This window comes from Octodon degus, unplaced genomic scaffold (genome assembly GCF_000260255.1).
Source record: "Octodon degus isolate 3935 unplaced genomic scaffold, OctDeg1.0 scaffold00008, whole genome shotgun sequence".
Classification (NCBI taxonomy): Eukaryota; Metazoa; Chordata; class Mammalia; order Rodentia; family Octodontidae; genus Octodon; species Octodon degus.
Window position 1 is genome coordinate 7,789,792 of NW_004524584.1, and position 12,956 is coordinate 7,802,747.

Sequence of the window (12,956 nt, forward strand, 5' to 3'; positions counted from 1 at the left end):
ATTGACAATTTTAAGAGATTGTGTAACTAGTGAGTTCTTAATCTTACAAGTTGATCCCAGGAGGTTTACAAAGATTAGGATCTTCTCAAGTTAAGAAAGACTATTTGTCCAGTCTCCTAAGTTTATCAGGTTTTCCATCATTCATTTCTCTTTTTTTTTTTTTTTTTTTTTTGCGGAACCAGGGATTGAACTCAGGCCCTTGCTCTTGCCAGGAAAGCGCTTATTCCGCTGAGCCATCTCCCTAGGCCACATCATTCATTTCTGAATTCATTTTTCTTGGTCACAAAACTATTAATTGCTCAGAGAAAAATGGAAAGTCAATAATAAGCACAATTTCATCACTCAGAAATTGTCATAATCTTTGAATGATGAAAATATGAGTGATTTTAACTATTTTTCATTGTTCATCATGTAATTTTTTATAGATCAGAAATAAAAGTAAGGACTGAAAATGTTGCTCTGTGTTCCCAGCCCACAGTGGCTCTGGCCACACTCTACATGTACCCCCCACTGTCTAAGGCTTGTGGACAGGACACACCCAAAGTTCCTTGGACTCCCCAGTGGAGGCCCAAGGAGTCCAGGTCTTGGCTGGCTCTGAAATTCTGCTGTCTCTGAGCTGAAGTGGCACAAGGGGTGGGTAAGATAGAGCTTCAGAGGATGACAACCAACACACAAGCACTAGAATGGAGGCTGAGAAGAAAGCACTTGAAGAAGGCCTCACTCATGCCAGCCTGGTAGTCCCTGAGTATCTGAGAGCCTGAGCTCAGTTATGGAAGAGGGTCCCCTCCTTACCATGATAGCAGCAATGCAGTCCTCAGGGACATCCTCTGTGGTACACGCCAAGGCGCCACCACTCAGCGCACTCCACTCATCACACTTGGCCCTCTCATGGCGGCCCACTGCACACCAGTGCACCCTCTGGGGGGAGACTTCCACACCTGGAGTGGAGTAGAGCAGATATTCAAGGGAAGCCCAAATGGCTACAGAGCTTCCCAACAGGGTTCTCACTGATAGCAGAGCTGCCTGTCTCATTCCTGTTTCTCTGTACCCCCAGTGTCAGGAAGAGCAGGAATTTTCAGGAAAAGCAGTGAAGTCTCCTGCAGACATGACCTCAGGCCTCCTTGCTCCTGCAGACCTGACATCAGGTATCATCTCCCACAGAGGCCTCAGAGCTCCGACCAAAACCGGGCCCTTCTGGGGTTTCCCTCAGATGCAAGGAGAAGGCCCCACTGAAGATTCAGTCTCCTTTTGGGTTGGGGTTACTTGTTCTTCTCACACAGTATCTTTATTTGCCACATCTAATACTTGGGATGCCCTTTGGTAGACACTCAGTAACTATGGGTTAACTATACAGGGGGAATATAGAGAGGATGGAAGAAATGAACTGTGGGAATCCATTAAAAGGAAGGAGCCAGACTAAAGACCCCTGGAATTCTATTCTAGTTCTGCATCTGATGGTGGAAGTGGCTGTGGTCCCACTTAAGTTTAGAACAGAATATTGTCCCTGTCAAAGAGAACTGCAGCTACACAGGTTGTCTACAATATGAAGATCTTCAAAAAATTTTTTTAAATGAAGATCTTCAATACCCTTTTGTAGGGGCTGGATAGCTCAGCAGTACAGTGCTTGCCTAGCATGTATAAGGCCCAGAAGGGAAGAGAAAAGGGAAGAAGAAGGAAAGAGAGAAGGAGAAGGGAAGGAAGAAGAGTAGGATCGGAAGAAAAAAAATACCTTTTCTAATCAAGTCACTTAGGCTCAGCAGAAAGTTTCCCCATAACCTAGCTCACTTGGGGGCTCCTGTGAACTCTGAGAGCCAGTAAAGCCAGGTGAGTTCTACAGGCACTGAGAGAGCCTCAATCAATGTCGCCCAACTTGTCACGCTGCCCAGGCTGGCCAGGTTCTTCCAAGTCCCTTACATACCTCTCTTCAGATGCTGAATGGCAGAAAAATACTCATATCCAAGGAACAGCTTGGCATCTATCTTGGGGGGGACCCTTAAAAGTCCATGGGCAGCATCAGTAAACAGCAGGTCTTTCCCATGAGGGGAGCTGAAGAGCTGAAATTCTGATGACTTGTCCTTTCCGAAGTATTTCTGTTCAAAGGGTAAAAGAAAGAGTGAAGGCAGGGACTGGCCTCAAGGTAAAAGTAAAACACACCTGAAGCCAGGTAAAGTAACAGAAAGGGAGGGACACCTAGTCACCCCTCTTATCCACAGTGACACTTTCCATGGTTTCAGTTACCTAAAGTGAACCATGCTCTAAGATTATTAAATGGAGGTGGTTAGAGGGGTGCAGGGAATTAGGAAGGAGACAGAGAAGGATCTATCCCAAGATCCTCCTTTTCCAATTAGTTGTGTGATCTTGATATCTGTTTGACTCAGCGTCCAGTTCTTGGTGCTGGGGTGTGGTGAGGTTATTATCCCAGGGCTTCTCAGTATGGCTACAGAAGTGAGAACAATGGATTAAAACAAATCTGACACCCTAGCTGGAGCAGTATAATTAGAGATGACAACAGCCTGCCTCTTCCCCTTCTTCCCCTTTCTCTTCCCCTCTGGGCCTTATGTGCTAGGCAAGCACTGTGTTGCCAACCTATCCAGGTTCTACAAAGGGGTATTGACAATCCTCCACCTGCTCAGCTGCAGTTCTATTTGCACCACGTCAGGACCATGCAGCTCTGGGCTGTCCCCATGGTGCCCATGGTGGGAGCAGAAAGGCACCCCAAAGCACGCATGCATTTCACCTGAGGAAGTTACAAACTACAACAGAGGCTAGTGACAGTCACAGCAGAACTTGTAAAGCAGCGGATGGGATGTTAGCACCCACCTCAGAGAGGAGCATGAATTGGGACTGAGCAGCTTTGGACTGCAGTAGCAGGAACAGGGGACCAGAGCACATGACAGCATCCCAACCCACCCTGCAAGGAGGACTTGAGAGGACAGAGACTTGCCAGTGGGAGTGAAATCACAGGGTGAGCAAGGGCCAGGAGGAGCCAGTGGTGCACAGGACTGGGAAAAGCCCTCTGTCTCTGCCTGGAAACAGCACAGCCACTAGGAGAGAGGTACTGGGAGAAACAGGGTAAGGAGGAGGAAGCTGCTAAGAGACATACAGGAAGTACTGGCTGAGTCTTTGGCCCCAGACTCCCAAATCTGGAAGTCAAGATCAGCCTAAAATTCAGCATAAATTCTACTTCAAACATGGCAGTGTTATCCAGTAGTTTTGGATTCTCAGTGAACACCAGAGAAATTTATTTTATTTTATTCCCCTTCTTTTTTGCTATTTTTTCCAATTTGTTTTACTGTTTGTTTCCCATTCTTTTTCTTTTTCTTTTTCTTTTTCAGTCTCTTACCTGCATTTTTATTCTAATCTATTCATCTTCTTTCTGGTCAACTTTAATAACCCCTTGGTTATTCATTCTTTCTTTTATGCCCTTTTCTCCACTTTCCCAAAGCTTGTGTGATCATCCCATGGACTCTAGGTTGGCTTCTACTTGATTTCTTTTCAGTTATCTCTGTTCCATCTCCTGTTCTTCTTAAATTTCCCCACCACAGGGTAAAACCACTCTACCAAGGTGAAACACTTTGCATACAAACTCCCAACTTATGATCAGTTCTGTTATATAACTGTAGATTTTGCTTCTATTGTTAAAGGTACAAAATTAAAAGTTACCACAGTTGGTCAGTTCTTGGCCCCTTCTCCTTCCTGGCCTAAAAAAGCAAAAGGCCCTTTACTTATGATGCCAGCTGCCTGGTCCAAAGCCATTCTTGACTATAGCTGATGTTAGCACCCATCTATGTTTCTTAAGTAACTGACATTTGTTCTTGCAGAGGCTTTGCATGAAGTGTCACCTGCTGTTCCCCCTGGCAACTGCTCCCCAACACATACTTCCTTTGGGTGCACATAGCTTACTCCCCAGGGCTAAGGAATCTTCCTAGCTACACCCTTCACATCAGTTTCTCCCTCTTCTACAAAGTTCCTACTCTGTCCTAGATGAACCCAGATTGTGCTGTTCCATCTGCTGACAATTCCTTGTTGCAGTCTTTGTGCCTCCCATGCTCATCTCAAGTGATTCAGGGTCAAGTCTCTTCTAGTTCATCTCTGAATCCCCTAGCACTGAACAGAGAGTGCTGACATAGACAGGACAGGGAGCAAGCTGGAAGAGATGGACATTGGAGCAGGACAGATCTGTGTGCTCTGGGCCCTGCAGGAAGGAAGTCAGGGGGGAGGGATCACAGGCCAGTGAGGTAATGGGGAGCACTTCATGGAAGAGGTGGAGGGGACATCTGATCTGTATCCTACAGACCTGTTTAGAACTGAAATCAATAATATGAGGCAAGAGGAGCTTCCAAAGAGAGGCTTTAGGCTCTGAGTTGATAATGCCAATCAAGGGCTCCGCAGCACCTGCAATCTACAGTAAGTACAGATTGAATGCCTTTCCAGGGGAAAGGGTCATGCAGTGCAAGGCCTTCACCCTGTCCTAGATGAACAAAGTTGTCTAGAGTGGCAAGAAAACAAGGAGGAAAACTTCAAATCCAAGCAGGAGAGGAGCACAGCAGGTCGGGTACCTGGGCCTGGCTGAGGAGCTCCCAGATCAAGTCCTCCTTGCCGTCCACACTCCGAGCCACAACAGCGTGAGAAGGGACCTTGGCCAGATGACACTGCGCGTACTCATCCACCGGCCTCCGGGTGTTGTCTGGGCAGAGCAGCTCATACTGGTCCCTGTCAGCCTTGTCAGGCAGGACCTCTGGGGAGGGAAGGACAAGAGGAGGTGACTGCATACAGTAGAGCCATGAGCTGCCATGCCCCCTCCTCACTGGGCCACAAAATATGTACCCTGAATGTGACTGAGACAAAATCTCTTGCAAACACATTCATACAGAGGAGGAACCGGCAGTCTTGGCAGTAGAACGCTGGGGTCAAAATCTTACCTAAGGTAGGCACAGGGCAGGAAGCACCCCCTACCCCACTTCTCTGGAGCCCTGCCCAAAGGAAGATGACAGTAAATGTGCACTGAGCCCTCATGTCCACCAAAGACTGTGCTCAGGGTGTCCTTGCTTGGCTTCGTCTCATTTTCATATCAACTGGCAGAGGCCAATAATAGAATTAGCCCATTCTCAGGATGAAGAATCAGAGTCCGAGAGCTAAGGTAATTTGGCAACATCTCGGCGAGTCTGGGACTGATACCCTGCCACACTCTAGGACAATCCAGGTCCCCCACCCAAATAATAGCATTCCTGTGGAGGCAGTGAGCAGGATGAGAAATGGAAGAAGGCCTAGTGGCCCAGAATGCTCTAGAGGTGTAAAGAAAAAGGCCTCTTGATTCCCTTTGTATGTGTAGTAGGAGGTATCAGGGGTTCAACACATTTATAGGTTGTAGTTCTAATCCCCAGTACCTCAGAATAGGACCTTATTTTAGAAATAGACTCTTTGTAGGTACAATTAGTTAAATGAAGTTATAATGGAATAAAATGGGCCCTTAATCCAATATTACTGGTGTCTTTATAGAAAGGGACGTGTGGACGGGCCTGCATGACCAGAGAGTACCATATGGGCATGAAGGCAGAAAGTGGGGTGATGTTTCTTCAGGCCAAGGACCACCAACGCCAGCCAGCCAGCTAGGAGGAAGGCAGGGACAAAGTCCCCCTCACGGGCCTCAGGAAAAACGAGTGCTGCCATCACCTTACCCTTGAAAGCCCAGCCTCTGGAGCTATGAGACGATATGTTTCTGCTGCTGCGACCTCCCACTTTGTGGTACTTAGTTCTGATGGCCCTGGCAAACTGACACAGAAGATCTATGGGGCTGATAAAACCTCATATTGAAAGTCACATGGTACAACTAGATCCTCAGAATGATTACATTTTTAACACCGCATGTTATACAGACAATAATTTAAACCAGGCATGGTGACACATGTCTATAATCCCAGCACTCAGGAGGCTGAGGCAGGAAGATCACCATGAAGTCGAGGCCAGCCTGGGCTACATAGTAAACTCAAGGCCAGCCTAAACTTCAAAGTGAGACCCTGTCACACAAATAAATCAATAAATAAATATTTTATATTAAAAGAAAAAATGATTTGCTAATGTTAAAATTAAACATAACAAACTGATGTGATGTAATGATCTTAGAAAGAAATAATGTTTGAACACTGGTCACTTGAGGGCCCAGCGGTAGCTCACCACCAACACTGTGCCCGAAGGCCCAGCGTGTAGTCTCCTCAGTATGATCCTTAAAAGCCAAGCAGGGTCTTACAGAAGAACAAAAAAGCGACCTTGGCACAGGTCACATCAGGATGGCCAGGATAACCTGCCACTGCAACAAAGTGGAGACATTTCTAGGTTCTTTGGGGTGCATGCTGAACAGTGCTGCTCATGGGCCTAACTGTGGTAACTGGAGCATTTGAAGGACACAATTGTTTGGAACAACTTGATGCTGAAAAATGAGACCCACGGGTGACCCCACTAATTAAAACGGTTGATAATAAGATATGCTTCAGTTGCCAAAGTGTGGACAGACCAGGTCGGTATGCAACAATGAGTGAGCAGTGAACTGCGAGGGGTTGAAAGGAGCAAAAGGACACGGGAATCGTCCTGTTCGAAAAGGACACGGGGTGGCAAGGAACTGAGGCCAGCAGAACTTGTCAGGTCTGAAAATCCCCCTTTACGTAGCAGACATTTGTTACGAATGCACGTTTGAGTTTTTAAAATTTTGAGTGACACAGATAGATATTTAATATGAACTCTAGATATAAAACCTAGAAACTGCAAACTCTACTTATCTAAAGTGCTCCCTTATTGTTTGCATCCGGCGAATTGTCTAAAATACTAAAAAGGTTTTCTTTTTCTTCCAAATAGAGAAATATAGTAGGGAATACAGCTCAGTAGTAGAGCACTTACTTGCCTAGCGTGCACAGGACCCTAGTTAAATCACTAGTCACACACACACACACACACACACACACACACACACACACTCATGTGAAAGTGAAACTACAACAACAAGGAAGGCATTTATTTTTGTCTGCGGTAATAAAACCTTGCACAAATTTAACTCTGAATGTGCTAACAAACTCTGAAATATTTACGTATTTCTTAAGATGTGTTTGCTTGAGATATTTGGAGCACTTAGGAGACATACACAATGAAATGTAAATGTGATGCGATTAACTTTGAAATTGACATTTTAATGACAGAGAATTGATTATTAAAGCTTGACTTTAGGGCTAGAAAATAGTTCAGGGGTGTTGCGCTTCCTAGCATCTCCAGAATCTCAAAACACAACACAAAACAAAGGTCAGGAGCTTAAAGTTTCAGAAAACTTGCTCACTGGACACAGAAAGATCCCTGCAGAGGCTTTAGGGGAAGTGGAGAGAGGCAGACACAGGTCCCTGATGCAGGAAGATGTTTGGCAGGACATGAACCGAGAGGTACAAACTGGACATTGAAGTACAAACAACAGAAACACAAACTGTGCTGTGGATTAAACCTCTCACCATCACTCATCTTTAGATGTAAGGAAAGCTATAGGGTCATCCAGCACTTACCAAACACTGTCAGGTGCCGTACAAAGCTCACATCCCCCACGCCATCCTCCAGGCACCTGAGGAGCAGGACAACATGATGGTTAGCCCCTCACCTGGCACACAAGCCTCACCCATCTCTGGTGCAGACCAGCTGAAGGTCTTCCTGACTATTGGCTCATTAGGGCTTTGCCCAATTTTCCAAGGCATCTGTCCTCCTCACAGAGGCTAGACTTCTCTGAGGGGCCTTTGAACCCTATACTAGAGTTAGATCAGAAGCCAGAAAGAGCCCTAGAAATGATATCCCCAGCACCTCTGTGGAGGGATGGTAGGTAAGATCCTTACCTTCCCCTTGGAAAGCAGTAAAAAAAAAAAAAAAAAAGGAGGGGGGGATTTTGTTTGCATAAAATCAGTTACATGGAGGATAAGGTCATTGGTTAATCTTGGATTCCAGTCAGTTTCTAGGGAGAACTAGAGAGTTTTGAGCAGTACCCATTTCTCTTATAGAGTACAAAGTACACAGAGGCTCCTGCAGGGGACGAGGCAGCAACAGTTCCCTGACATTGGCAATGCTCAGCAGGATGAAAACTGGCAGGCCCTGGCCTTGGCCCCACCAAGAGCCCAGGCCGGGGTCTGCAGGTCCAAGTCTGTCCCTCAGCCCTGGAGGGTAACACAGCAGGCACCAAGCTCTGGGGAGACCTGAGGAGTCCCACACAGAGAGGTCTGGAGTGAAGGTAGACCAGTGGAGGCACACAGGACCCTGGCTGTTACAATGACACTCTGGTACCTGGGGCATGGCCCGTCTACTCTGTGCTTTTGCACCCCAAAGGCAGAAGGAGGATGATCAAGCAGATCTCACTCACTTGAAGGCACCTGAATAGCCAAAGTATGGTTCGTGAGAGGAGCAGGCACACTTGGAAGTCCCTTTTCCTGCACACAGTTGACACAGGCTGGGGAACTTCTTTTCATCCGCACAGGGGACACAGCTTCCAGAGAAGAACTTGGCCACGCCTGCTCAACCAGACACATGGATCACAAGGTATGAGCCCACAAGGGCCTCAGGGTCATGTGCACATGCGAGACAGTGGCCCTAAGAGTCCCAGGTCTGCTGACTTCCCGGGGATGTGCTGGGAAACAGAGTGCAGCATGCCAGAGTGAGTGATGCCCCAAGTCCCTGGGTGTTTGGATACCACACTGTTTTGCGTGGGCTCACAGCTCAAGCCTATGAAAATGTTTCCGGTTTACCTGATACAGGTGTGGCAGCAGCTGACATACACTGACTCAAGCTGTGGCCTAGTTCCACTCACTCGGCTAACGCACCAACTCTGAGGCCCCGAGGGAGTAGACAGAACACTGAACAGGGCAAGAGCACTTGTGGGTCAGCCAGCCTCCAAAAGCCATTCTTTATCACAAAACACAGGCCCGCCACACTTTCCCTTCTGCCCCTGGGAGCTGTGGTGGCTCTTGGGGTCCTTCTTCTGGGACAGAGCTGGGATAGGTTGCGGTGAAGGGGCAGGAGGTATAATGGACAACTGCTCAGAAAGATGTCCAGCAATACCTCTCCCTGAGGTAAGTAAACACCCTACAAAGGGGAATGATATGGCCAGAGATGTGTGCCAGGTACAGCACTTCACCAGATCCCTGCCACCACTCGTCCTTATCATGGCCAAGAAAAAAATATATTGCAGAGACTGGCAGAGCTCAAAAAGAGACACTTTTTCAGAGAGCAGGATTTGGCCATCATCTTCACGGGCTCACCTTGGCAATCACAACTGAATAAGAAGCTGGCACCTGAGCAGCCAACCCTACCTTACCCGTAAGCTCAGCCTTCACCTTAGGCACAGAAGGCTGAGGTGCTTGCAGTGAGACTGGAAGCCCCAGTGAAAGTTCCTGGGAAGCTGGGAGGAAGGTGGCCTTCCTGAGTGGGTCTCAAGGATGGCCCCTGTCAAGCCAAGCTTCTGGGATTTCCAGCAGGGCAGAACCAGTAGGAGCGCAGAGAGACAGAAGCACCTTTCCTGAGGAAAGAGAATACTCCGCCCCTAGATTCCATAGGTTACTGGTGCACACACCCTCACACCATCTTGGAAAACATAGAACATGCACACAGTACAGTGATTCTACGACCTGCACAGGAACCATGTTGGCAGCTGCTGCAGGAGCGCTGTCTGAGGACACCCGACCCCTGCTGACTTACCTGCTTCAAGAGAGCCCGAGGGAAGCAGCAGGCCAATGGGGACGATCCAACCAGCAGACCAGCCCAGGCCCGTGTGGCAGGACTTCTTGCCTTGAAGCTGGTTTAGCTGGAAGTTGGTTCCTTTCTTCACCACAGCCACAGTGTAATAGTGAGTTTGTGGATCTGCAGAGGAGCAAAGAGAAAGAAGGAACAGAGAAAGATGGCACATCTTCACTACTGATCTTCCAGAGTGTGCAATGTGGAATTTTGGAGGGTCCTAGGGTCTGCGCCATCCCATGGTTAGCACAGAGAAAAGAAAAGAGAAAACTGAACTTTGTCAAGGCAATGAACACGTAGGTTGCTCCTGGCTTTCAATAGCTAGGCTTTGTATCATTAAATTTTTCAGTGTGTGAAAGCAACACACAGTTGGTAAAAACCAGTCTTTCAGTCTGATCTTTTCTCAGTCTATTGACACGTGGTCCAATTATTTTTCATGATTCTGGGCAGTGGCAGGGAGCCATGTAATCATAAGAGGAAACACCAAGACTGTGTTAGTAAGCAAGATGTTTGGTGAATTGGGTCTATTGACTGCATTTTAAGATTAGAATGTTTCAGTCTAAAATGAGTTTATTAGAACATAACCCCACCATAAATGTAGAGGCAACTATACTTATTTTTCTGCCAGTTGAGATGGAAATTTTGAAGGCTCCCTCTAGCACAGGGCCTGCAGGTGTACTCAGAGAGGGCTTTCAGCTCCCAGGCACTGAGATTACTGCTTCTCTGCTGCTGTATCTACAGCCCGGTCACAAAGGTAAAAGTGTGAGAGGAAGGATGCAGGGGAGACCCAGGCATATGCCAGGGCCCTGCAAATTAGAGGTGGTTCACACAGACCAGGCTGATGGAAAAGTATAAGAAAAAGGCAAAGGTCATTCATTGATGCCCCAAGAATCTCTCCTCAAAACATACACATGCCTGTATACTGCAGCACATGGAGGAGACAGTGTAGGGAAGAGACAGTCAGGTCCTTGCATTCTCCTTCCAGAGATGGGCCTCCTATGAGTGCAGCCCTATACTTAGTGATGGACTCTAGATAGCAGCCCCTTCCCAGGCTGTGTATGCCCCTAGAGCACCCAAGGCATTTCCAACAGGATGAACAAAGTTTGCAGTTGCCTGGGAAGAGCCAATATCTTGTGGGTCAGTATCAGTGACAGTCATCCAAAGAGCGCCACAAACTTTGTTTGCCTGCCAGTAGGATGCTGACAGAGCCCCTGCCTTCCCCAATGACTGCAATGTCACACCGCCAACCTGGGTTCCCGGGGAGAACACACCGTCTTTTGACCCATAGAACTCTGCTACAATGGGTTTCAGGTTGTAGGGGGCCAAGCTGGCCTCAAACACCAAACCTCCATCAATAGTTGCAGCATCTGCTTTGTTTGCCTGAAAGAGAAGACACCAGACCATTAATTGCACCCATTGCCTCTGCGGAAGACTTTCTCAGTCCTCTCCCAGGGCTGCTTGTCCCATCCACACTTCCTGGCTTGGGCATCCATCACCTCCCCTGGTCTATGCTCAAATGTCTACTTCTGTGTGAGGCTGTCACAGACCTCACTCACAATGTTATCATCTCTTGTGTTCTGGATTCCACTCTTTCTTCTTAGGCCTTCTCAACCATCTGACATATGTGGCTCATTGTTTTTTCCTCCCCTGTGTAATACAGGCTCTATGCAAGTGAGGACATTTTTATTCCACTCCCTGCTGAATCCTAGTAATGAGAAGACTGTCTAGCCCATGTAGGTGTTAAATACGTGTTGGCTAAGTGAGTGGACCATAGCATATTTTTGCCTACAATAAATCATGTACTCTCAGATCTGGGGTCTCTTTTCAGTAATCTGTCAGGAAGATTCCTTTTCTTTCTTTCTTTCTTTCTTTCTTCTTTCTTTCTTTCTTTCTTTCTTTCTTTCTTTCTTTCTTTCTTTCTTTCTTTCTGTTTAGTACAGGGTCTTCAGGGTCTCACTATGTAGAATGGACTCATAGTGATTCTCCTGCTTTCAGTCTCCCAAGTGCTGGGATTACAGGTGCGCACCACCATACCCAGTCTCAATCTCTGTCTCAGCATACCTTTTGGGACAGGGCTGGCATGGCATGCCGAGGATTGAACCCCTGCCACTATGTTCTGCCTAAGCAGGTGCTTTAGTCCGCTGAGTTATCTGGCCAGCCCTAAGATTCCTTTCTTTTACCAAAAGCAACACCTTCACAGCCTTCTCTTAGAAATGAGGTTGAATCACTTCCATACCCATCATGCAAAGAATTCTTTCTTTTAAAGAGTTTAGTTTTTTGCTTTTTTTTTTTTTTTTCTGCTTTTCAGGAAATTGAACTCAGGGCTTCACATTTACTAAGTAGGTGCTCCACTGCTAAGCTACATCCCCAGCCCAGAAATCATTCCTTTTATTTATTTATTAATTTTCAAAATAATTTGAGGTTTACTGAATTTAGCGCAGTCAATAACAATATCTGGAACAATTAGTCCAGGGACTCCCACAATAAGCAAATCTTCAGATCCACAAATCCTAATGAAAAAATGGTACAGTAGTTGCACACAACCTATATACTTTCTCTCATATACTTTATATCATCTCCAAGTTACTTAAATAACACAATATAATAAATTAAATAGCCGGGGAGATGGCTCAGTAGGATAAGTGCTTGACTGGCAAACGCAAGGATCTGAGTTCAATCCCCGGTTCCACAAAATAAATAAATAAATAAATAAATAAATAAATAGGCATACTGTAGTGTTTGGGGAATATATGGTGGCAAGAATGAAGTCTATGGATTCAGAAAAGGTAGGTGCACATGCTTTTACGTCTGCCAAAGCTAGAGTGTGCAGATTGAGAAGCCAAGATTATGGTGGGGAAATGTATCATACACACTTGGCTCCTTTTTTCCTATCGCATTTTCTTCTATTTTACAGCGTTATGATACATGTATTTTCTTATACACATTTTATAAAATGCATGTACCATGTTAGACAAATATATATTCCAAGTATATATTCCCCATCCCATTTTTTCTTCTAAATATTTTACATAAGTTTGTGTGTACATAAAATTAGGACACTATTAAATGTATGAGAAACCAACTTGAATTAATAAAGGATGGACTTAGAATAAAAGATAAAAGAACAAGAAGGGCATTAAGCCTTGTGAACCCCATCATGAAGGGAAGCAGTGAGAACCGAAGTATAAGGCTTCTGTCTCTCCTCAGGGGTT

At 46.2% G+C, this 12,956-nt stretch overlaps 1 protein-coding gene across 1 annotated transcript in view; it reads right to left on the reverse strand.

Moving 5' to 3' along the window:
* The window catches only part of LOC101561970 (inhibitor of carbonic anhydrase), a 37,066-nt gene extending 25,918 nt beyond the window's left edge, over positions 1 to 11,148 (reverse strand). Inside the window, exons 1-7 of the mRNA XM_023704416.1 lie at positions 11,016 to 11,148; positions 9,709 to 9,870; positions 8,378 to 8,525; positions 7,539 to 7,594; positions 4,560 to 4,738; positions 1,919 to 2,090; positions 793 to 938 (exon numbers count right to left, since the gene is read on the reverse strand). Coding sequence (XP_023560184.1) covers positions 793 to 938; positions 1,919 to 2,090; positions 4,560 to 4,738; positions 7,539 to 7,594; positions 8,378 to 8,525; positions 9,709 to 9,870; positions 11,016 to 11,148 — 996 coding nt within the window. The remainder of the gene's footprint in view (positions 1 to 792; positions 939 to 1,918; positions 2,091 to 4,559; positions 4,739 to 7,538; positions 7,595 to 8,377; positions 8,526 to 9,708; positions 9,871 to 11,015) is intronic.
* Positions 11,149 to 12,956: the final 1,808 nt, after the last annotated feature.